The sequence below is a fragment of the Mya arenaria genome, chromosome 14 (genome assembly GCF_026914265.1).
Source record: "Mya arenaria isolate MELC-2E11 chromosome 14, ASM2691426v1".
Taxonomy (NCBI): domain Eukaryota; kingdom Metazoa; phylum Mollusca; class Bivalvia; order Myida; family Myidae; genus Mya; species Mya arenaria.
In genome coordinates this window covers 16,174,793-16,201,827 of record NC_069135.1, presented here as the reverse complement: position 1 = coordinate 16,201,827, position 27,035 = coordinate 16,174,793, and the positions used below count along the sequence as shown (strand labels likewise).

Here is a 27,035-nt window from a genome sequence, read left to right as displayed (position 1 = left end):
GGTGCTTTGGACTGTATATATATAAATATTCCTACACAGTATGTACAAATCTCTGGTTAAAAAATCAATATTTAAATAATATCTTAAGAATCTATCACATACGCATTAAAATCAAACACTTCAAATACATCATAGAAATTATGCTATAATTGTTCCTATACAAACATTTTAGGCTCAGCCTACATTTTAAAAAGATGTCTGAATTTTAAAATTCTTTACAATAGTAAGTGTTTATATATACAACGTATCCTTGGCATTATAACAACTAGCTAGTGAGAATTTTTTTATTTTTTTTTAAATGACAGATTTCTCACTAGTTAGTTTCCTAAACCACCCCAATTACGACGACATAGCATAACCCTTGTTTATAATAACACAGATATCTTAACACGGTTCTCAATTATAATTTAATAATTGGTTAACAAACGGACTCGGGATTAAGAAACAAAATAAAACGACACATGATTTATGTTACCGAAATCAATTAACACTTATTGTTTACTTTGCGTTCATAGATGATTATAGGGATGAAGGTCTCAATTACGACAGTGGTGTTTTTCACACATTCCCATTCTGATAAAGAATAGGAGGAGTTTGGTTAATTGGCACTGTTGAACCTCACCGACACGCCTTCATGCTGTCATCGATCCTGAATGGCTGATACAAATGTCGTAATAGTCCCTACACGTCTTCTGGCTGTCAGTCAACCGTTGCAACTGTTGCAATCGCAACAAAATCGTGTATTGTCAAAACTGATGATTGTTTTGATAAGGATTAAAGCATGTCGGCCTAATTAACGCGTGTCGGGAATTGGCCTTGCCAGCTGAAGGCACGTCGGGCCCGACAAGCCATAAAGGGCTGGCGGAAACCCTGAAGGAGTCATGATTGATCAACAACAACAACAACAGCAACAACATCAAAATGGCTGACTTCCTGTTTTGCTTTAAAAAACATCTCCTCTGAAGCTACTGCTCCAAATTCAATGACACTTTGCAGGTAGCTGCCTTAGGTGACCCTCTACAAAAATTTAACAAGGGGTCACGATTGATCAACAAAAACAACAACAGCAACAACAACAAAATGGCCAGCTTCCTATTTTGCTTTGAAAAAACATCTCCTCTAAAACTACCAGTTCAAATTCAATTAAACTTTACAGAAAGCTTACTTGGGTGACCCTCTACAAAAATATGATTGATCAACATGCAACAACAACAAAATGGCCAAAATGTTAAAATCTGTATGTAAAGTTTACTCATGAAGTAAGGGTAACAAGTCTTGCTATATGGTCTCCCTTTTTGTTGGAGATTCCACTACTTTCTATTTTTAGTAACAAGGGAATAGATGTAAAACTTATTAAGTCTTCATAATAGTCACTTTAAGGTAATTATTGTTCTTTTTTAAGGTTCATAGATTAATATAATTATTATACACTTTATTCTATAGAAGAAATTTCATTTTTACTTAATGATAAATTTAAAAATCAGACTTTTCCATTGAACTTATGTAGATTATTCTAAGCTACAATCTGATCTTCTGTGTGGATAGTAGGCTTAATGTCTTTTAAGAAAATTATGATTTTGAACATGTGATGAAAGGTGATGTTTACCTAGATGGAAGAAGCAATGATATTAGTGGAAGGTGCTGAATGTTTTCTGATATTTGATTTTTAGAGCTTAAGGCAGTTTATTGATTTTATTGGATGGTGCACTGTTTGTTGTTTGTGTATCTATACTAAAAGTTTTTTCAGTGTGCAAGCAATTTGACTTAGTTTTGTCAGTGTGCAGGCAATTGAACGAAGTCCTGTGCGTGTGTGCAGGCAATTGAACTAAGTCCTGTCAGTGTGCAGGCAACTGAAAAAAGTCCTGTCAGTTGCAGGTATCTGTACCAAGTGCTGTCAGTGTGCAGCCATCTGAACAAAATCCTGTCAGTGTGCAGGTATGAGAATCAAATTCTGTCAGTGTGCAGTCAATCATCAAGTCCTGTCAGTATGCAGGCAACTCAACATAATCCTGTCAGTGTGCAGGAAACTGTAACAAGTCCTGTCAGTGTGCAGGCAACTGTGACAAGTTCTGTCAGTGATTATCCAGCAACATGTTTGATCAGTATGTTTTTCAATATTCTTTGAGAACAAATATCAAGCTATATTGATTACAAAGGTTAAACTCTTTTACTCAGGTAAGCGATTTAGGGCCATTATGGCCCTCTTGTTTCAGTACATTTTACAATGTAAGTTAATTTTCATGATGAATGCTGTAGCCTTAAGCAGAGTGAGATCACTGGGAGATGTTTGTCTCCTGGCCTTTGGTGCTGGAAAGATTTCTTTTGATGTATTTGAGTGCAACAGGAAATGAAACGTCTTAGAAAAGACAAAATGCTTCAATGTGAATAAGTTATCGGATTGAGAGGTAAACTCTCTGTTATTTGCCACAATGTCAGATCACTGCACTAGCATATTGATAGTTAGAATTAAGAATGCTAATATTTTAATAATTCAAGAAAATGGGCTACATAATATGATCCAATGCATCAATATTACACAGTAGGTTTCCAAAACCCTGACTTACAGAAGCAATAGAAGAAATTGTCCCTAATTAGGCAGGGTTATATATTTTTCTCTGTGTTTCAAAAGGGTTTTGTGCTAGTGTAATGGGTTTTCCATTAATACTGGCATTTACACTACTTCTGTTTGGAGCTTACTTTTATAGCAAGTGGTAGTACGTGTTCGCCTGACAATGAGGGGCCATTTGTGTTATATCCCAAAATTGCACAAAGCAATTAATGCAGTCTTACATGGCGCCACACAGAAATAACTCATGTTGCATGCTAAGCTGCAAAGTCATTGTAAATTGACCTATGTCTCTGATTTTCAAGGACAAATTTCAAAATAAAGAGCTCCAAATACTACATATGAAAAGTCCACCTGCTTGACAGTCAGGTGCTCTACCAACTTAACCAAGTTATAACTGACCCTAATACTTGCATACTATCTGAACTATGTGTATCAGTATCCTGACATTTCTCCCTCTGTATTGTCAGTACCCCGTCATCAATCCCCTTTGTGTTGTTGCAGTACCCTGACATTCATCCTGCTTGTGTTGTCAGTACCCTGACATTCATCTCATTTGTGTTATCAGCACCCTGACATTCATCCCTTCTATGTTTTCAGTACCCTGACATCCATCCCTTCTTTGTTGTCAGTACCGTGTCATTTATCCCTTCTATGTTTTCAGTACCCTGTCATTCATCCCGTCTGTGTTTTCAGTACCCTGACATTCATCCCTTCTTTGTTGTCAGTACCGTCTCATTCATCCCTTTTTTGTTGTCAGTACCGTGTCATTCATCCCTTCTGTGTTGTCAGTACCCTGACATTCATCCCTTCTTTGTTGTCAGTACCGTGTCATTCATCCCTTCTATGTTTTCAGTACCCTGACATTCATCCCTTCTTTGTTGTCAGTATCGTGTCATTCATCCCTTCTGTGTTGTCAGTACCCTGACATTCATCCCTTCTGTGTTGTCAGTACCCTGTCATTCATCCCATTTGTGTTGTCAGCACCCTGACATTCATCCCTTTTGTGTTGTCAGTACCCTGACATTCATTCCTTCTGGGTTGTCAGTATCCTGACATTCATCCCCTCTGTGTTGTCAGTTCACTGACATTTCTACCTTCTGTGATGTCAGTACCCTGACATTCATCCCCTCTGTGTTGTCAGTACCCTGACATTTGGGATCCCCTCTGTGATGTCAGTACCCTGACATCCATCCCCTCTTTGTTGTCAGTTCCCTGACATCCATTCCCTCTGTGTTGTCAGCACCCTGACATTCATCCCTCTGTGTTGTCAGTACCCTGACATTCATCCCTCTGTGTTGTCAGTACCCTGACATTTAGGATCCCCTCTGTGATGTCAGTACCCTGACATTCATCCCCTCTGTGATGTCAGTACCCTGACATACATCCCCTCTGTGTTGTCAGTACCCTGACATTCATCCCTCTGTGTTGTCAGTACCCTGAAATACATCCCCTCTGTGTTGTCAGTAACCTGACATTCATCCTCTGTGTTGTCAGTACCCTGACATCCACCCACTCTGTGTTGTCAGTATCCTGACATTCATCTCTCTGTGGTGTCAGTACCCTGACATTCATCCCCTCTGTGATGTCAGTACCCTGGCATACATCCCCTCTGTGTTGTCAGTATCCTGACATTCATCTCTCTGTGTTGTCAGTACCCTGACATTTGGGATCCCCTCTGTGATGTCAGTACCCTGACATTCATCCCCTCTGTGATGTCAGTACCCTGACATACATCCCCTCTGTGTTGTCAGTACCCTGACATTCATCCCTCTGTGTTGTCAGCACCCTGACATCCATCCCCTCTGTGTTGTCAGTTCCCTGACATTTCTCCCTTCTGTGTTGTCAGTACCCTGACATCCATCCCCTCTGTGTTGTCAGTACCCTGACATCCATCCCCTCTGTGCTGTCAGTACCCTGACATTCATCCCCTCTGTGATGTCAGTACCCTGACATCCATCCCCTGTGTGTTGTCAGTATCCTGACATTCATCCCCTCTGCGGTGTCAGTACCCTGCCATTCATCCCCTGTGTGGTGTCAGTACCCTGACATTTGGGATCCCCTCTGTGATGTCAGTACCCTGACATTCATCCCCTCTGTGATGTCAGTACCCTGACATACATCCCCTCTGTGTTGTCAGTACCCTGACATTCATCCCTCTGTGTTGTCAGTACCCTGACATACATCCCCTCTGTGTTGTCAGTAACCTGACAATCATCCCTCTGTGTTGTCAGTACCCTGACATCCACCCACTCTGTGTTGTCAGTATCCTGACATTCATCCCCTCTGTGTTGTCAGTACCCTGCCATTCATCCCCTCTGTGATGTCAGTACCCTGACATCCATCCCCTGTGTGTTGTCACTACCCTGACATCCATCCCCTCTTTTTTGTCAGTTCCCTGACATCCATTCCCTCTGTGTTGTCAGCACCCTGACATCCATCCCCTCTGTGTTGTCAGTTCCCTGACATTTCTCCCTTCTGTGTTGTCAGTACCCTGACATCCATCCCCTCTGTGTTGTCAGTACCCTAACATCCATCCCCTCTGTGCTGTCAGTACCCTGACATTCATCCCCTCTGCGATGTCAGTACCCTGACATCCATCCCCTGTGTGTTGTCACGTAAAAGAACCAACGGGTTTCGAAAAAGAGCTAGGGTATCGCACCCGGACTTCCTTGTATCCTACCACTGTCTCTTCCCCATGTTGTTCCAACAGCAAAAACAAAGGACCCCATTGGAAATAAGTGCTTGCATTTTCACGGACTCTCCTTGACTGCAAGATCTAAAGAAATACACATACACACATGTCACATACACAAAAAGTCATGTCAGTGATAAGACACATTAATGTACCTGTGATACAGAGAACCTACTTCCTCAAAGCCTTTGACAGTTTCAAGAAATAAGATATGTTAAAAACTGGCTATTTTTTGGATTATAAAAGAAGCAGTTATTTTTTTATTTACTCGAGTATTATATAACCATTGTGGGTCCCAATCATGCTCTAGGGCACAACAGTACCACTTTGTTGCTTAAATGAATGAGTCAATTTTTATTGCCCTAAATAATGGAATATGAGGAAAAAGGGGATAGTGCGTAACTGGGTATTTCATATTCCACATAAAACTGCCTCACTATCGAGATAGGTTTCATTGTGGGTTCTATCCATACCAGATGCACATAGCATTTTGTGCAGTACATAACACCTTTTAATAAAACAAAATGTAACAAAGGTGTGCTGATTAGTTGTGGATTTATTTTCTCTCATTCTCTCTATTCTATCATTCAGCATACATGTCAAAAACTAGCTCCTGGATTATTTTTTGGATGCATTGATGGGCCAATTATTTGTTTTTTACTTTAACTAAAATGTCAAAGTTTGTGTTTGAAAAAACATAATTTGATGATAAATTGTAAACATAAAAGTGAGAGATATATTTATATTTATATTTAATACTATTATATTTTCATTAAGTCACCACCCAGTAGAAAATTTAGAGAAAGTAATGTAATTTTTATATGTACTTTCTCCTCTCATCCAATTCTTGTCAGACTGTTAGAAACTTTTAACTGCTAGAAAAATTTAAAACAAGTGGAGTGAGGTAGCTTTTAACTTATTGCATTTTGACAGATTTACAGCACTCAAATTTGATACTTGTTTACGAGCTGCAAAGGCGACCATATAGCTAAATGCAAAAACAACTAGCTAAATCAGACGAAAACATTGAAATACAATATATCAGTTGTTTTGCCAAGGATTGATTTCATGATGCATACTTACTTTATATCCACAAAAATTTGAATTGAACAAATAGTATAGCACGAATAGAATGGATTATTTACTTATCACAATTTTCTGCCTACAAGTTTGTAATTATTTTGAATATGAAATGATTTTTGTTCCCAAATTTAAAAAGGAGGGCCCAAATGCTAAAGGCATATACTGCCTGGGACAAATTTGCCCTTAAAAAGGGTTAAACTTGTAGTCATTATGAACTGGGTTTTAGAGGGAAGACAATGCATTTCCAGAAGCTAGTTTTAGATTTTAGAAGTTACTGACTAGATAATCTTGGATTAGTGTCCTTAGTACTGTAGATACTTATTCTAATAAATAGCATACTGCTTCACAGGAATAATTATGTTGTTTAAGCTGATGAGTGCAGTCTTTTGGATTTCCTAGCTGATGATCTTATTTCCAAGACTAATCCTGATGGGTCAGTAAATGGTTTTCCGTATATCATATGTGGATGTCATTCCCCTAATGGACAGAAAAGTACCCTTTCTTTTCTTGTTATAATCCTTCTTATGTTTCATTAGTTGAATGCCATTTTTGTATACAAAGTGGATAGCATCAGAAAGTGGATAGAGCAAATGACATCAGAAAAATGGATTATTTTATCCACAGACTATTAAGCCAGACATTTTGAGAAAATATCTACAAAATTGGCTGTTATGTCAGTTCTTTTTTATATTTAATGACCTTGCTTTGTTCTGATAACATAGATGTATTTGGCAGGCTAAAGATTATGGATTATTGATCAGATTTTTATGGAAAAAAATGTCAACTTGTCACAGACAATCAGAACATATTGTCTGAACTGTATTGGAGAGTGTTTTCATCCGTACATAAACTTTATAAATGCTGTCACCTACTAAGACAATAAAGTACAAAACAGTTATCAAACCGGGACACAAGCCTCCATGCTTGAAATTATACAACTCCCATGAAGCCCTTGTGTATAATGTTAATATCTTGGTGAGTGGGTGGGGTGCAGTCACAAACTACATACTAGTTCATACTTCATCATAACAATTATATGCTTGGGTATAGCTGAAGCGTTGAAGAAGTTCCCAGTTTCTGTTCTGCAAAAATATACATTTGTCAAGCCAGCTTGAGCTGAACGAGACATAGTTGTCACAACGGGGGTTCTGTGTATGTGCATGCGTCCGTCCAGACTGAATTTGTACGTGCTGTATCTTTACCATGCATTATAGAATTTTCAAAAGACTTGCCATTAAGGTTCACTATGTTGATAAAACGCTTAGGCCCAGGAATTTCATTTTGGCTTGCTAGTTGGTCTTGATTAGTATGTGACCCTATTGCTTTTGAGGTCATTAGGTCAAGGTCACTGTGACCTTTAGGTGAAAAAAAAAACAATTTGTTGGTCACCAGTCCGCATGTCACACTTCTTTCCGCTCAATAACTGAAGAACCTCAATAACTAAAGAACGCTTGGACCAAGGAACTTCATACTAGGACCCAGGAACTTCATACTTGGTATATGCAGGTTGGTCACGACCAATATATAAAACATATGTTTGTTTGTCTCTAGTCCAAAAGTACAATTCAATTTCATGTCCATGATTGATTATTTCACACCTATGACCACACAATGGGGAAACAAGCACTTTTAAAAAAAAAGGCAATCTCTAGTTAAATTTACTTATTAATGATGGTGCAGCATGATTTTAATACATAGAACATAATTAAATTTATTTATCAGTCATGGCGCAACATATTTACTTAAACTTTCTTATACTTTGATTAACAAACACAAAAAAACATAGCTTACAACTGTTTCAGGGAATGTTCGCCACAATAAGCAAAACATTTCCTTTCTTGAGTAAATGCAGGAGACCTTTTCCTCCGAAGACTGATATTTTTTAAACATGTTCTGTCTGGGCTGGTATTACTTTGGTGATTATTTGGTTATAGATTCAATTAGAATGGCTTAGTTGCATGGTCCTGGCCATCGTTATCAGCTTTATTGAGCCTGCCCGTAATTTATTTTCCCCAAATTAATTGCGCTTGAATAGAAAATATGATTGGACAGCAGGGGACAAGTCATAACTCCCCAAATGAATAGGATATGGGCATGACACTGTTCATTGGAATTTTTATTTAGATCAGTAATTGAACCAATTATGGGCAAGCTCTTTCAAGGAATAATGGAGAAAATGGTTTCACACAGAGAAATTTGTTGACCCGAGGATATTGTGAGAGACCAAGTTCCTAGCCATTTCCTAACTTACATTATTCCATAAAATTTGTCAAATTATGTCTATATAAATTGTTCCCTTATACCCATCAGGGTGGGTATATTGTACCTCAGTGCCCATCACGGTGGGTATATCGTACCTCAGTGCCCATCAGGGTGGGTATATTGTACCTCAGTGCCCATCACGGTGGGTATATCGTACCTCAGTGCCCATCAGGGTGGGTATATCGTACCTCAGTGCCCATCACGGTGAGTATATCGTACCTCAGTGCCCATCAGGGTGGGTATATTGTACCTCAGTGCCCATCAGGGTGAATATATTGTACCTCAGTGCCCATCATGGTGGGTATACATACCTCAGTGCCCATCACGGTGGGTATATCGTACCTCAGTGCCATCACGGTGGGTATATTGTACCTCAGTGCCATCACGGTGGGTATATTGTACCTCAGTGCCCATCAAAGTGGGTAACATAATAATAGCGTACCTCAGTGCCCATCAGGGTGGGTAAAATAATTGTACCCTAATATCCATCTGGTGGGTATATATTGTATCCCAATACAATCAGGTGTATTAATGCACCCTAATGATCCATTATAAATATGTATTATGTATATTATACCCTGATACAAACCAGGGTGGGTATATTATACCTCAATACCCACTGGGGGTAGGTATAATGTTATCCGATACTTACCAGGGTGGGTATATTATACCTCAATACCCACTGGGGGTAGGTATAATGTTATCCGATACTTACCAGGGTGGGTATATTATACCTCAATACCCACTGGGGGTAGGTATAATGTTATCCGATACTTACCAGGGTGGGTATATTATACCTCAATACCCACTGGGGGTAGGTATAATGTTACCTGATACTTACCAGGGTGGGTATATTATACCTCAATACCCACTGGGGGTAGGTATAATGTTACCCGATACTTACCAGGGTGGGTATATTTTACCCCAATACTCACCAGGGTGGGTATATTGTATCCAAATACCCACTGGGATAGGTATATTGTAACTGATTCACATCAGAGTTGGTATATTGTACCCAAATTCCCACTGGGGTAGGTATATTGTACCCAAATTCCCGATGGGGTAGGTAAATTGTACCCAAATTCCCAATGGGGTAGGTATATTGTACCCAAATTCCCACTGGGGTAGGTATATTGTACCCAAATTCCCGATGGGGTAGGTAAATTGTACCCAAATTCCCACTGGGGTAGGTAGGTAAATTGTACCCAAATTCCCACTGGGGTAGGTAGGTATATTGTACCCAAATTCCCACTGGGGTAGGTATATTGTACCCAAATTCCCGATGGGGTTGGTAAATTGTACCCAAATTCCCACTGGGGTAGGTAGGTATATTGTACCCAAATTCCCACTGGGGTAGGTATATTGTACCAAGATACCCACATGGGGTAGGTATATTGTACTTTATACACACCAAGGTGTGTATATTGTATCCCAATACCCACTGGGGTAGGTATATTGTACCCAAATTCCCACTGGGATAGGTATAGTGTACCTGATTCATACCAGGGTGTGCATATTGTACCTAAATTCCCACTGGGGTAGGTATGTTGTACCCAAGGCCAGAGTTTTTTATTTTTCGTTTTACGGGAATTTTTACAAAAATAAGCACCAGAAGGAGGGAATAAAAATAAGAAAAAGTTGTCGAAAAATGAGCGTCGAGAAAAAAGAATAAAAATAAGATGGATTTTCCATATTTTTTTCTTTTTTTTTGAATTTTTTTATACAATGCATGTTTTGAAGTTGTGCACACTTGTTTTGTACTCCAGTATATGCCTGTTGTATAATAGTGTTGTGCCACAGCTGTTAGAGGGCATCATTTTAAAAATTACAACTTCTTCAAATATATTTGTAGTGTCCATACTTTCAGAAAGTCCAAAATTTCTTAAGTTAAATACTATCTAAGTTATGTATTTCTTAACAAGAATAAATGCCAAAATGTTCCAAGTTCGTAGAAAATAAAATGACAGCCGCAGCATAAATGTTATTCATTTTAAATCTTTGTAATATTATCAAACATTTCGCCAAAAATCCAAAGTTATTAAAATAATTATAGAAAACTAAAAATGCGGCTTGTCTCAATGAAAACCTAAACAAGAATGCCATTTCCCAGCAATTTCCATGGATTTGGCCATAAACTGGCTGAAAATTGGACGGGTTGATTTCTGGCCGGTGTCTAACCAGAGCGGCCCATATTTGGCCAAGAAACGGCCAGAAAACAGCCAACTTTCGACCTGACATTTAGCCGGTGGCCGAGAAATGGTCAACCCCGCTGTAGCAGAAACAGCAGCAGCCATATTGGATATATATTAAAAAAAAATGATTAGTGAAAAAATCCAGACTTCCTAACCAGATTTAGCATATAAAAATAAACAATTCTCACTCAGGACCTAAATATTTGCAAATAACTGGTAATCGATTAAATGATGCAACAAAAGTCTATGTGCTTCTACACTTTTGTAGTGTTTTTAATAGTCACTGAAACTTAAACTGGCAAAACCAAAGACATCTGGCTCATTGTTTGTGTCTAAAATGTTGATTAATATCATTTTGGGTATATATAATGAGATAAACAACACATCTGAGGAAATTTAATGTCTGATATACAAGAAACAAACAAGGTATCATATGTAACTCAAACTTACCAGATTTCACGGTCGAGTCCAGTTTTTTTTTAAGTTTCTTAATCAACATACAAACAATCCATTTTAAAAAAGGTGACATGAAAAGAGGAGTCAATGCCCTTTAAAATGGTATGCAATATGTTGGTATAACTTTATTGTCTTTTAGACAAACAAGCCAAATCCAATGTCACATTCTCGTCTTTTTCTGTAGTCAGAAACTGTACAGCAAATTCCAATTTTCAGTGTGTCCCCGTTTTAACAGGTCTACATACAGAAATATTTAAGTGATTTTATGCTTCGATATAAAGAAAATACAATTCCGTTCCGATGTCAGAAAAAAAGCCACAATTTTATTAACAACATTATCAGTCTTCAAACTAAATCCACTTTAAAATTACGTAAACGGCAGCCATATATTCCTTAGATGAGGATATTTTAAGCAAGTTTTAAGTTTTATTTTCATCATGGCATATAATATGCATGTGATATGATCACAAAACAATGAAACATATTTCAGTTAACTTTATAATCAATAATCGCCGGCATCCGCCATCTTGGAAACGGTGCGCGATAATTATTTGTTATAGCGTTAACTTAGGTTAAATAACACTACATTTTATTTTCTATCTGAGATCGAAGAAACGGGCGGCGGAAAAAATAAATATAAAGTTAGGAATTTGAATCTTTTTCTTTTTTGGGTTTTGCAATATTTAGGTACGGCGCTCCCGTAAAACGAAATATAAAAAAACTCTGGCCCAAATTCCCACTGTGGGTAGGTGTATTGTACCTGATTCACACCAGGGATGGTATATTGTACCAAAATTCACACTGGGGTTGGTATATTGTACCCAAATTACCACTGGGGGTAAGTATATTGTACCTGATTCACACCAGGGTGGGAATATTGTACCCCAATACTCACTTGGGTAGGTATATTGTACCCCGATACTCACCAGGATGGGTATATTGTATCCCAATACTCACCAGGGTGGGTATATTGTACCTGATTCATACCAGGGTGGGGATATTGCATCCCTATACCCACTGGGGTAGGTATATTGTACCCTGATACTCACCAGGGTGGGTATATTGTACCCTGATACTCACCAGGGTGGGAATATTGTATCCCTATACCCCAGGGGTAGGTATATTGTACCCTGATACTCACCAGGGTAGGTATATTGTATCCCTATACCCCTGGGGTAGGTACATTGTACCAGGGATACGTATATTGTAGCGTGATACCCACTGGATACTGACCAGGGTGGGTATATTTTACCCGATACCAGGGTAAGATATATTATACAGGATTCACATCAGGATGGCTGTGTTGTACCCCGATACCCACTGGGGTAGGTATATTGTACCCAAATTCCCTCTCGGATAGGTAAATTGTACCCAAATTCCCTCTGGGATAGGTATATTGTACCCAAATTCCCTCTGGGTAGGTTATAATTTTGTACCTTATTTACACCAGGGTGGGTACATTATACCCGATACTCACCAGGATAGGTATATTGTACCCCGATGCCCACTGGAGTAGGTATATTTTACCCCTATACTCGCCAGGGTGGGAATATTGTACCAAAATACTCATCAGGAAGGGTTTATTGTTTTTCAATCTGGGCAGGGTTTTATGTATATATTTTGTCGCCTTCTTGTGCTTGCTTTTAGATTCATTTTGCCTAAAACAAACAACAAAAGAGTTAATTTGTGTTATAGATTCTATCAGAATGCTCCAACTAATACTCAATGATGATGATAATCATTCTTCAGAACTTTAAGTTGAAAGCTGTGTGCAGCCTCATTACTTGTTTATGCTGTTCATACTTAAAAAAACTTCAACATTTAATTTCTGAATTAGTTTAAGGGGAAAAACTTAATCCTTAGGGACTTTTCTATGAAAGATTTTTAATTTGAATTATCTCTTAAAAAACAAAGACTTCATTATCTTCTGATGTCTTGACTTGAATTGAATTCTGAAAATTAAAATTGGAACTGGAGTATTGTTCCTTATTGTGTCTTAATTAATGTATGTTCCAAAGCCTTGTCAATTAACATAATTGGATTTATGAAACATGTTTTTCTTTTTTTTTCAAAAACTGATCATTGCTTGGCCAATATAAAAAGCATAATACATTAAAAAAGTACAAGATGTTCATTATCTGAAATAGAGTAATATAATTATTATTTCTATAATTAATGATGTCAGCTTGTAAGATGAAAAAGGTGAACAAATACTTAACTAGGACTGTTATAACTTGTTATTGTTTCCCTACATGCTGAAAATTGGACCACAATTTGAGCTCTTTTACAAGATATGTCAGTTCTGTCACTGGCAAGGAAAAGATATTTGTCTTAAAGAAAAACAGTCTCATAATTGCTGCGATTTCCTGGCTTTTAAAGTCATTTGTGAAGAAATTGCTATCTGAATATGGAAATTTATGTGGCAGTAATGTACTGAGGCACATTGATTCAGAGCACTGTTTAAAGACTTTTTCCGTTGAATGATATGTTTTTACAACATTTCTTAGAACTAAAATTAATGATCCTTTGTGTCATTGCAAATAATTGGACATGTTAAATGTCACTTCTCTCTGAAATAGGTCAGTAAGTTTTGTTAAAGAAATATGCCTTCAAAGAAAAACATTTGACTGAATTTGAGCACCCAATTGCTTTCCATTTTATATTCTAAGTATCAGGTTCAAATTGCGCCATTTCTCTTTCTTTTACTCAACAGGGATTATAAGAGAGCGGATAGTTTTGAATACTCTGAACATGTATTCCATTCACATAATCAAGATGATCAATATGTTTTTGTTGTGTATGAAATAACTTATTCCGCCTTATTAAGATTATAAAGCCTCACAGACTATGGATGAAAGGAAATCTCTTATTATTGTAATGAATAATCATCATTTATTGACTTTGTTTCCCAAAGATGACATTAGATCTAGTCTGCTGCATTGTGTTAACCTCTACCTTGTAAATGGCAGAACAATTAATAAGGGAGATAACCCTGACAGTTTTATCTGTGCACTGTCTGAATAAGAGAGAATTATGCCAATTAATTATTTTCTCAAATAATTGCCTTCAGACTGAAACAATTGATGAAGAATAGTTGAAAATAAATAAACATAAGTACCAGGTATTCAGTTTCATTTTTTAAGCTTGTCTATTCAAAGAATAAGGAACCTACTTGCACTAGTAATTAGGCATTCAGATGTCTGTGTGCGTTAATTCAACTGACGTTGTTCAGGGTCAACAGACAATTTAGTTAGATGACTTTACATGATCCTAAATTCAAACTATTGCCCCATGCATGCAGATTGACTTAGAAAGTTGTCCTGTAGTTTTTTAGCAATTGGGACTTCAACAATATCTCAAAATCTGTTTAATTATTATAGATGCCTTGATACTTCACTCTCGTGTTAAAGCAACTGTGCATCAGATGACCAATTTGCAAGAAAAAAAGAAAATTGTCGAAAACTGACAAACTTGGTATTAATGTGAACAAAGCATTGAAACTTACTAACTAAAGTACCACATAGTTTACAATTTATTTAAGTTTAGCAGTTATTTCGTATTTTTCCATTAAAAAAGTTTACTGGGTATGTCTACCCAGTAGAATTCATTCCTTATGCGTGATTGGCTAGTCGATGTTATCACGTGATATTACCAAGTTAGGTATATAACTTAAATATACCGCTTAGAGTAATCCCTCGTAGCTCAGTGGTTACTACGCTTGGCTGCTATTTTGGCGACACGGGTTCGAACCCATTCTCCGACTCATTTTTTTTTACATTTTGGTACTTTTTTTACAATTATGATATCAAAGTGTAACACATTCTATTAAAGAAATGCCCTGAGATTTGTTACGGAAAAAACATTTTTTGGTGCCAATCTGGTGTACAGTCCCTATATACCACTGACATTTTTACTGGGGAAGGTTCATCAGAAATGTAGTAAGTTGTATCATATAATCCTATCTACAAATTATTCTGACATATTAACTTTAAGGAATTTGTTTGTTTTTCTGCCTGTTGGTACTTTTAACCAAATCTCAAATTCCATATTCACAACGCAAGTGTTCATTTACTTCATGGCCATCAGACAATTAAGTTAGACAACTCTAAATGCTCATGAATACAAATTATGGCCCCTGATTGATTTAGAAAGTTGGGTTCAAGTTTTTCATTACAATGGGGCTTTTGATAATATCTCAAAAATATATCTTTCATACAATTGACATAATTCTTTCCCTTAGTGTTCAAGGCCACAAGACAATTATTATGTAAGTTAACTCCAAATAATCTACAATACAAGTTATAGCCCTCTGTTTTTGACATGTCTTCACATATTTCATCAATAATGCATGCTATTTAGTTATATATCTCATAGACAAAATGGTGCACAGTTGAGCATGTTGTGTTATGACAGGTTCTGTTAATCTCATATTGAGAAAACAATTGATCGTTACTTTTTATGATAGGCAATTTCATTTAATGCATACTTATTATGACCTTTCCCTCAGTAATGTTTTATCATTTGTTTACATTTTTAGATCATAAGTACTATATATTTTTACTTGATTTTTTGTGCTGTTTCCAGAAAGGATTAACCACTATTTTAATAGATATGGTCATCAACATGAAAATTATATGGGCCACTTTACAACCATAAACATGTATTTTAGTACTGATTATATTTACCATTTTCTGTCTTCATTGCCTTTTTACATGGGGATAAAAACCATTACTCAAGTCGGTTAATCAATTTCAACAGTCTGATTAAATTACATGACATTTGTAAATCTTAATTAACTAATTATTTGGTGAAGATATTTAACATAAGTAACAATCAAAAATGAATCATTGACTTTCAATGATATTTTAAAAAAACACATGCTTTTCTGAGGATGATGTGATCTAGCTAGTGGTAAAGATTTCAGCCTCTCACACAATGGGTGCTAGGTTTGAGTCCCAGCAGCGGTCATGTTTTCATGGCCTTTTTAATATAAGGGATACCAGTACTCAGGTTTCTACTCAAGAAACAGACTCAGCATGATTCTATAAACCAACAAATTTCATTACAATCAGACTGAAATGATTTGGTATAAACCAGATTCTATGAATTAAAAGTGATACTCTTATTCATAATCAATATAACAAACGTAAGGCCAAAAAAAATAAAAATTGTTTGTTTAGGGTAACCTTCCCAAAATTTCTAGGTAGGGATTTTTTTTGATTTTTTGATTTTTTTTTCAAAATCTGTCGTAAGTTCAGAGTGTTTTCATGCACATGGCAGTCTTTTCTACATTACTGTCATTGCCTGACTTTGTTTTATCATATAAACAATAATTCTGATTAAAATCTGCATTTATCCGCCCTTCATAACTCTCTATTTGCTAACATATGTTTTTTTGCTCAGAAACGGAAAAAAACAGTTAAGGTCGGCACATTTTTATAGGTTGGGTCGGGTTACCCGAAACAGACATATTTTTTTTTTAGGCCTAAGTTTGAGTGATAAACCTTTAACTACTTACTAAATAATGGATTTATGCAAAATATCTGATAACAAGATTGTAACCATGTTTTAATAGCTGAAAACGGGATATATTAAATGACTGGTGAGTCCTTAAAGATTTACAGTGATCAACAATCAACTTCTAAGTTAGAAATACTGTTTTTTCTGCACCTTTCTTTCAAATTAAACACAATATTCTTCATAAGAACCATTGTTTTCGAGATTTATTCATCCTTCTTACTGTAAATTAAAACAATTGCATTATTTGTGGTACTGTTTATTTGGGAGTAAGAATGCATCATTAAGTCTATGGGAAGATCAATGAAGACTTTTCCAGATTTATGACCACATTCTGTTAAATTATAAAGAATCTTTCATTCTTGCATAATACATGCTAAGCTGTTTGTTTTTAAGATGATACCCGAACATCGTGTGAGAGGAAGACATTTCTGGGGAACCTAGAAAGTGCTTTTTGCCCTTTCCAGGCGATTGTTTCTTACCAAAGTTATTTATTGGAGTATATGTTTTATTCATTGAAAGGTTTACTTCATTTCCTTTTCACAGTCGGAATAAATTGACATCGGGAGATTCATTTCTGATCTTCCATCAGTGAAATTGCAGCCTTCACTGATATTCTGACCAGAAAACTCTCCTGATCGACAATTTGTTAATTTAAACAAATCTACAAAAGCATTTTGGTGACAGCTTTCCTAGCTGCTTTAGAGAACTTGATCAGAGTTTGATACCAAATGGGGCACTGGCTTGACAATATGTTTTTATTTCCAGTGGAAGAATTCTCATAAGTTTTTTCTGTGTTTGTTTTATGAGTACTGGGACCGTTCTGATTATTACCTAGTTTGGTTGATTGACAGGTTGATTACTTCGCTGGATTGGGAAACCTATTTCCATGTTCTTCACATCCAGACCTTGTCTCAGCATTAGACATCGTCAATTCCATCGGGTCGGCATTGTCAGATTTGGAATTGTTATGTAAATAGACATTACACTTGAATGGGATCGAGCTTCAGACTTTTCATAGATGTCGGTATTTTGAATTATTGCATATTTTATATTCCTTGTATTTGTTTATTTCCAACTTCATATCATAAAACAGTTTTAGTGCCAAATTTGTCAGTTTTCCAAGCAGTCTGGAAATACTTTGCAACATGTCAGTGAAAAATAGATAACAATAAAATCGAAATCATTAATTTGCTTTATTATATGCTCTCCAGACGTTTTAAGAAATTTATTGGTGAAATGAAAATTATATTATACTGTTTCAAACAGTGAAACAACATTTTGATATGCTTAACTGTTTTGAAATATCAACCCGCTTTCAAACTGAAATCAAACATAATTGCGCACATGGTTTGCACACAATTTCAACGACATCATTTCCGATATGACGCTTTATTCTCATACAAATTGGCACGGTTTTCACCGAATTACAATAAACGTTCATTTTATTTCCTTTGAAGGTTACAATACAAAAAAAAGAAAAAACTAAATATAGGATAGTATCGCAATATATTTCATCTTATGAACACCGAAAGTAAATATTTCAATCATGGCTACGCCACTCATGAAATTTAGCTTTCAATGCTGACTCGGTGAAATCTATTACCATCTTAAACTGAAACAAACAATTATGCTCTATTTATTTGCTGTTTTATCCTTTTAGAGTTCCAGACCTATAATTGAGCCTGCACTTGATTGGACTCTGATCCTTTGATGGGTACCCTTTGATTTAGTGTTGTCTGTAAGATACATTGTATACACCAGACACTTACTTTTAATACTGCCATTTACATGATTGAAAGGCTATTCAGACAATAAGGTCATGAATATACTAGTTAGTAGAAGCACTGACCAATTTAGTCGTCTGGTAGTCCCTTTAAAATGGCTTTGCTGTGCTTATATTTTGTAGGAAATCACATGATTCAAACTTGTCTGTCACTCGTCACTTAACATCTTACACATTTGGTTTTTTTCTGTCATTCTTTGCCGAGCCTGTCTTTTACATTTTTGGCAAGATTCTTACAGTTGTCTTCCCTGTCCCTGTCTTTCAAAAGAACATATGAATTGGTAAGCGGTCAGCAAGCCAGACAAGTGTTTTTTCTCTGGGTACTCTGGGTTCCTCCACAACACAAGACCACACTGTCACGTAACATCGTGCCAACGAGAATGACTGAGTATAAGTTATCATTATTTTCTTCACAATTGTTGTAAAATATAAATTGTTTAAACTTACTTGTCTGTCTCTCTTTGGCATTTCATTTGCAATGGCCTTGTCTTTCACATTTGTTGGCATTACCAACACTGTTGAGTTGTCTGTCATTCTTTGGCAAGCACATGATGATTGACTTCTTTGGCCTTATTTGACAATTCCAAGACAGCTGACCTGTATGTCACTCTTTGGCAAGCCAGTGACGATTGACTTATTTGTCCCTCTTTGACAATTGTAACACACAACTGACTTGACTGTGCTTTGACAATTAATTTGACTTGTCTGCCCCTTTTTGTAAGACCATTACAGTTGACTTGTATGTTACTCATTGGCAAAACCATAACAGATTTCTTGATTGCCAATCCTGTGGAGGTCATACATAGTTGATTTGCATGTCTGTGCCAATGCATGCCAATTGCATTTGCCTGACAAAGATAAATAAATAAAAAAAACAAAAAAAACAACAATTTGCATATTGTTATCAAGTGAACTTCAAATAGTTTTTGAACAGGCATGTTATAACAAAGGTTAACAGTGTTTAAGGACTTAAAAATTTCCTTGTATATTTACAGACCTAAATAGTTTTGGGTCGGATATGTTGCAGTGTTTTGCTTGAATCTCTACAGGCCTATATATATTTTTGCTAGAAATGTTCCAATGCATTGCTTGTATATTTGCAGGCCTGTATTTGTGGCAGCACATCCTAGAAGGCCCCCTGGAGGAGAGAATGGAAGGGGTGTGGAGCCACGGAACCAAGACCATCAACAACATAAAGTTCACGTATGTATTATCATTAAGTGTTGGCTTCAGCTTCCAACAGTTTTATTATGAGGCGTTCACCAGATTGATATTAAATTAGCTGTCACATTAACTTTGTACATATCTGACTATTCTATCGTCAGCCTTGCCATGTTTATTTTCATGTTGGCCCAAATGTTCACTACATTGAAACTACTGGTATTCACCAAACTTACATGTGAGCTTTTCAAAGATATCAAACAATACCTAATGAACCTGTGACACACTTTTTGTTAGTGTGTATACTTTGCAGGGCACAGTGAAGTAATTTCAGACAGCACCGTCATTTGAAAGTGTCATCAGATTCATTTTCCGAGATGTACCCTGGGGAATGCCGCTCAGTTTGCTTCATTAATAACTGTTTATTCGGGCAGATCATTTGAGTCTATAACAGTAAAGGGAGGCCTGAATTTGACAAGGTTGTCTGGCCCAGACACCAGTATTGAATTTTCTTTTTTTTATGTTTTTTTAGCTCCAGAGATATTATGGGGTAAATCTTGTTTAACTGATTGCTTTCACTACATTACTGATAGCAGTGTCATGCAGAGGCTTGGTCTTAATGATCAGTGTAATTCAGAAGATTGTAGACAATAAGCTTTTCTTTGGATGAATACTGTCAATGTAGCATTTCAAGAGCTTCAACTTTATAGGAACTTAAATTTATTGATATGATTGCAAAAAGTTAAACTGTCTGCTTTTTTGTTTACACTTAGTATTAAGTGCAGAGACGGTGGTATTTTACTAAAATGTTGAGCTGCAGAATCAATGGGAAAAAAAAACAAAAAAATAGCTCAATAAGAGATTACCGTACATTTAGAGGTTATTTAACCACTTTGTTGTTTCTACTAAGAAGCGTGCAATGCTGTACCAATATAGAAGGCTGGGGCTATATTCATAGAAAATCTTAAATCATTTCTTAACTTAAGTTGATTCCTTAAATGTTTTAGTCAAATATAAATGAAAGAATAAGGCCAAAGGTAATTTTCTCAGTTTTCATAAAACACGCAGAGTAAACATATATGAAAGATAAACGATTGTTCAGCATCATTGCCCTTTAACCCATTTGAACATGATCTAGAACTTAATCTCTATTGGACAATGGATAACTGTTCGAATAAGTAACATTTACTTCATTGTAAGCATAGAAATGAATGAACCCAATTTCTAAGATAATAATTATATCTATTATAAGTATGATGATCATTGCTTGAGGTAAATGTGTGAAACAACTTATCTACCTGAATCACTTAAACACCACTTACAACTGTATTAACCATTTATTATGATTGATTTTGGATGTTTAAAAAAATGAAAGGTTAGCATCTTTTTACACTTTTTATCTTTTTGCAATTTTCAGAAAGAAAAAAAAATCAATACGTTATAAACAGACAAACATTAAAATCGAATAAGTTCAATTCTGCTGCATTCATATGTGTAAACAATGTGAAATTAGATGGATTCCTAGTCAAATAGCGTTTTGCGCCAATGAAGGGTCTTACCATAGGATGTGCAGCCTCGTTCTGAGATTGACCTCTAAATTGACTAAATATAACTTATGATGGAAAACCCGAACAAACTCGGGAACTAGTAAAATAATAAAAAGAAAACATATCTGGATTTGACTCATCAGTGATTAACAATAGAGGAAATATATATCCTAAAACGCTATACCATACATTTACATTTCAAAGCACGAGCATTGTATCGAAACATGGAAAACAGTTTAAAGCACATATATTTATATGTTACAACGTCATCATTTTAGCACATGGCATTCATATCATCACAGCGATTTGAGCAATGTTGTACAGCTTAATTGTCAGCCAAAATAAAACATTGGTTTTAAAGCCGATTCCTAGTCAGTAAAAGTAGGTGTAATTCTAACAGTACCCGACGATATGTCCCTAAATGACATATGACACGTGTTTAGTATCATAATTGTCATCACATTCACACCTCTGGCATTAGGGGCCAGTCGTTGTAACAACTAAACAAACAAACTTTATAAACAACAACAGTGTTGTAGGCAAAAGGTCTTTTATTCTCTTTATTGAGAATGAATATTATGACTCTTTTTTTTCGAATATTCGAATACCGATTTTGACATTCGAAAACCAAACGTTTGATTGAATATTCGAATATTCATTTGCATCCCTACTTTTTACATATGAGTGATTTCCACAAAGCAGCACATAATCGTTGTCGTAGTAAACAGTCAGTTTGACGACTTCACACTAAAAGATATTGCATAACAGACTGAAAAATTTAAACTCGGATTGTTCGAAACATCGGTTCCCTCGAGGCTTCAGCTTGGACCTCGGCGTCCTCGAGTGATCGCAGTTTTACTGTAACCTATTTTGTGGTTGGTTTAAACTGATTTCTATTTGTGACCAGATATATAGGAGCGGATCCAGAAGTACACATTAGAGCTTAACTGAATTTAGGGGCACAACCATCAAAACCGAAATTTAAATGTTTTAAAATGTTGTCAGTGGGGTTTGAGGCCGTACTTGTCCGAAAAGTCACTTTTTGGACGTATTTTATTACTTTTCTTCGATATTGACATTTAAATTAATCAATTAAAATGCAAAAAAATACTTTGTGTACTAACATATTTTGCAGCTTTTAAAAAAGCTAATTGTCACAAAAAAATCTGGTTTGCGATGAAAATTTAGGTGCGGTTGCACACATACAGAAACCAGTATTTTGACACTCACAACAGTTAGACCAAAATTAAAGCAGTTGATTTATAAAACTCCACACATCAGTTACATACCTTGACAAAACAATATTAAATTGTGTACTAACTTATAATCAGTTATTTTGCAACTTTCAAAAAAGCAAATGGTCACAAAAAATCTGGTTTGCAATGAAACCATAGGTGCGATAGCACAAATACAGAAAACCAGTATTTTTACACTCACAGTCATTTCGTGCATATTTACTTGATAGCAAACGCAAATGGTCAGACAAACTGTCAAATTCAGTGATTAAGTGTCCAGGTCTGCTGACGCCCGAGGAGGAATTAAACCTATGTCATTTCCAAAGAACAGAAGTTTATTTTTACTTTATTGCACCAAGCATCTTGTCATACAAATATATATACAACATTAACAAAATGTTATACATGTGATTATCGTAATATTATAGGCATCAATAGTCATAACAACATTCATGGAGCCAGATCTCCCACACATGTTTATAGAGCCAGATCTCCTACACATGTTTATAGAGCCAGATCTCCTACACATGTTTATAGAGCCAGATCTCCTACACATGTTTATAGAGCCAGATCTCCTACACATGTTTATAGAGCCAGATCTCCCACACATGTTTATAGAGCCAGATCTCCTACACATGTTTATAGAGCCAGATCTCCCACACATGTTTAAAGAGCCAGATCTCCTTCACATGTTTATAGAGCCAGATCTCCCACACATGTTTAAAGAGACAGATCTCCTACACATGTTTAAAGAGCCAGATCTCCCACGCATGTTCATAGCAACAGATCTCCCACTCATGTTCATAGAGTCAGATCTTCCACACATTTTTATAGAGCCAGATCTCCCACACAAGTTCATAGTCAGATCTCCCACTCACGCTCATAGAGCCAGACTCCCACACATGTTCATAGAGCCAGATCTCCCACACATGTTCATAGAGTCAGATCTTCCACACATTTTTATAGAGCCAGATCTCCCACACATGTTTATAGAGCCAGATCTCCCACTCATGTTCATAGAGCCAGACTCCCACACATGTTCATAGAGCCAGATCTCCCACACATGTTCATAGAGTCAGATCTCCCACACATGTTTAGAGAGCCAGATCTCCCACTCATGTTCATAGAGCCAGACTCCCACACATGTTTATAGAGCCAGATCTCCCACACATGTTTAAAGAGCCAGATCTCCTTCACATGTTCATAGAGCCAGATCTCCCACACATGTTCATAGAGCCAGATTTCCCACACATGTTCATAGAGCCAGATCTCCCACACATGTTCATAGAGCCAGATCTCCCACTCATGTTCATAGAGTCAGATCTTCCACACATGTTTATAGAGCCAGATCTCCCACACATGTTTAAAGAGCCAGATCTCCCACACATGTTCATAGAGCCAGATCTCCCACACATGTTCATAGAGCAAGATCTCCCACGCATGTTCATAGAGCCAGATCTCCCACACATGTTCATAGCGCCAGATCTCCCACACATGTTCATAGAGCCAGATCTCCCACTCATGTTCATAGAGTCAGATCTTCCACACATTTTTATAGAGCCAGATCTCCCACACATGTTTATAGAGCCAGATCTCCCACGCATGTTCATAGAGCCAGATCTCCCACACATGTTCATAGAGCAAGATCTCCCACGCATGTTCATAGAGCCAGATCTCCCACACATGTTCATAGCGCCAGATCTCCCACACATGTTCATAGAGCCAGATCTCCCACACATTTTCATAGAGCCAGATCTCTCACACATGTTCATAGAGCCAGATCTCCCACTCATGTTCATAGAGCCAGACTCCCACACATGTTCATAGAGCCAGATCTCCCACTCATGTTCATAGAGCCAGACTCCCACACATGTTCATAGAGCCAGATCTCCCACACATGTTCATAGAGCCTTTTTTTTTCCAAATAAGTTCATAGAGCCAGATCTTCAACACATGTTAATAGAGCCAGATCTTCAACACATGTTCATAGAGCCAGATCTATCACACATGTTCATAGAGCCAGATCTATCACACATGTTCATAGAGCCAGATCTCCCACACATGTTCATAGAGCCAGATCTCCCACACATGTTCATAGAGCCAGATCTTCTGTGCATGTTTATAGAGCCAGATCTCCCACACATGTTTAAAGAGCCAGATCTCCCACACATGTTCATAGAGTCAGATCTCCCACACATGTTTATAGAGCCAGATCTCCTACACATGTTTATAGAGCCAGATCTCCCACACATGTTTAAAGAGCCAGATCTCCTACACATGTTTAAAGAGCCAGATCTCCCACGCATGTTCATAGCAACAGATCTCCCACTCATGTTCATAGAGTCAGATCTCCCACACATTTTTATAGAGCCAGATCTCCCACACAGGTTTATAGAGCCAGATCTCCCACACAAGTTCATAGAGTCAGATCTCCCACTCACGCTCATAGAGCCAGACTCCCACACATGTTCATAGAGCCAGATCTCCCACACATGTTTATAGAGCAAGATCTCCCACACATGTTTATAGAGCCAGATCTCCCACACATGTTTATAGAGCCAGATCTCCCACACATGTTTATAGAGCCAGATCTCCCACACATGTTTATAGAGCCAGATCTCCCACTCATGTTCATAGAGCCAGATCTCCCACACATGTTCATAGCGCCAGATCTCCCACACATGTTCATAGAGCCTATTTTTTTCCAAACAAGTTCATAGAGCCAGATCTCACACACATTTTCATAGAGCCAGATCTCCTACACATGTTTAAAGAGCCAGATCTCCCACGCATGTTCATAGCAACAGATCTCCCACTCATGTTCATAGAGTCAGATCTTCCACACATTTTTATAGAGCCAGATCTCCCACACAGGTTTATAGAGCCAGATCTCCCACACAAGTTCATAGTCAGATCTCCCACTCACGCTCATAGAGCCAGACTCCCACACATGTTCATAGAGCCAGATCTCCCACACATGTTCATAGAGTCAGATCTTCCACACATTTTTATAGAGCCAGATCTCCCACACATGTTTATAGAGCCAGATCTCCCACTCATGTTCATAGAGCCAGACTCCCACACATGTTCATAGAGCCAGATCTCCCACATATGTTCATAGAGTCAGATCTCCCACACATGTTTATAGAGCCAGATCTCCCACTCATGTTCATAGAGCCAGACTCCCACACATGTTTATAGAGCCAGATCTCCCACACATGTTTAAAGAGCCAGATCTCCTTCACATGTCCATAGAGCCAGATCTCCCACACATGTTCATAGAGCCAGATCTCCCACACATGTTCATAGAGCCAGATCTCCCACACATGTTCATAGAGCCAGATCTCCCAATCATGTTCATAGAGTCAGATCTTCCACACATTTTTATAGAGCCAGATCTCCCACACATGTTTATAGAGCCAGATCTCCCACACATGTTCATAGAGCCAGACTCCCACACATGTTCATAGAGCCAGATCTCCCACACATGTTTATAGAGCAAGATCTCCCACGCATGTTCATAGAGCCAGATCTCCCACACATGTTCATAGCGCCAGATCTCCCACACATGTTCATAGAGCCTACTTTTTTCCAAACAAGTTCATAGAGCCAGATCTCCCTCACATTTTCATAGAGCCAGATCTCCCACACATGTTCATAGAGCCAGATCTCCCACACATGTTCATAGAGCCAGATCTCCCACTCATGTTCATAGAGCCAGACTCCCACACATGTTCATAGAGCCTATTTTTTTTCCAAATAAATTCATAGAGCCAGATCTTCAACACATGTTAATAGAGCCAGATCTTCAACACATGTTCATAGAGCCAGATCTATCACACATGTTCATAGAGCCAGATCTATCACACATGTTCATAGAGCCAGATCTCCCACACATGTTCATAGAGCCAGATCTCCTACACATGTTCATAGAGCCAGATCTTCTGTGCATGTTTATAGAGCCAGATCTCCCACACATGTTTAAAGAGCCAGATCTCCCACACATGTTCATAGAGCCAGATCTCCCACACATGTTTATAGAGCCAGATCTCCTACACATGTTTATAGAGCCAGATCTCCCACACATGTTTAAAGAGCCAGATCTCCTACACATGTTTAAAGAGCCAGATCTCCCACGCATGTTCATAGCAACAGATCTCCCACTCATGTTCATAGAGTCAGATCTCCCACACATGTTTATAGAGCAAGATCTCCCACACATGTTCATAGAGCCAGACTCCCACACATGTTTATAGAGCCAGATCTCCCACACATGTTTATAGAGCCAGATCTTCAACACATGTTTATAGAGCCAGATCTCCCACACATGTTTATAGAGCCAGATCTTCAACACATGTTCATAGAGCCAGATCTCCCACACATGTTTATAGAGCCAGATCTCCCACACATGTTTATAGAGCCAGACTCCCACACATGTTTATAGAGCCAGATCTCCCACGCATGTTCATAGAGCCAGATCTCCCACACATGTTCATAGCGCCAGATCTCCCACACATGTTCATAGAGCCTATTTT

At 37.4% G+C, this 27,035-nt stretch overlaps 1 protein-coding gene across 1 annotated transcript in view; it reads left to right on the top strand.

The window, feature by feature from the left end:
* Window positions 1-27,035, top strand: part of LOC128218019 (ribitol-5-phosphate xylosyltransferase 1-like) — a 58,665-nt gene that overhangs the window by 20,797 nt on the left and 10,833 nt on the right. The window contains exon 3 of the mRNA XM_052925526.1: window positions 19,661-19,760. Coding sequence (XP_052781486.1) covers window positions 19,661-19,760 — 100 coding nt within the window. The remainder of the gene's footprint in view (window positions 1-19,660; window positions 19,761-27,035) is intronic.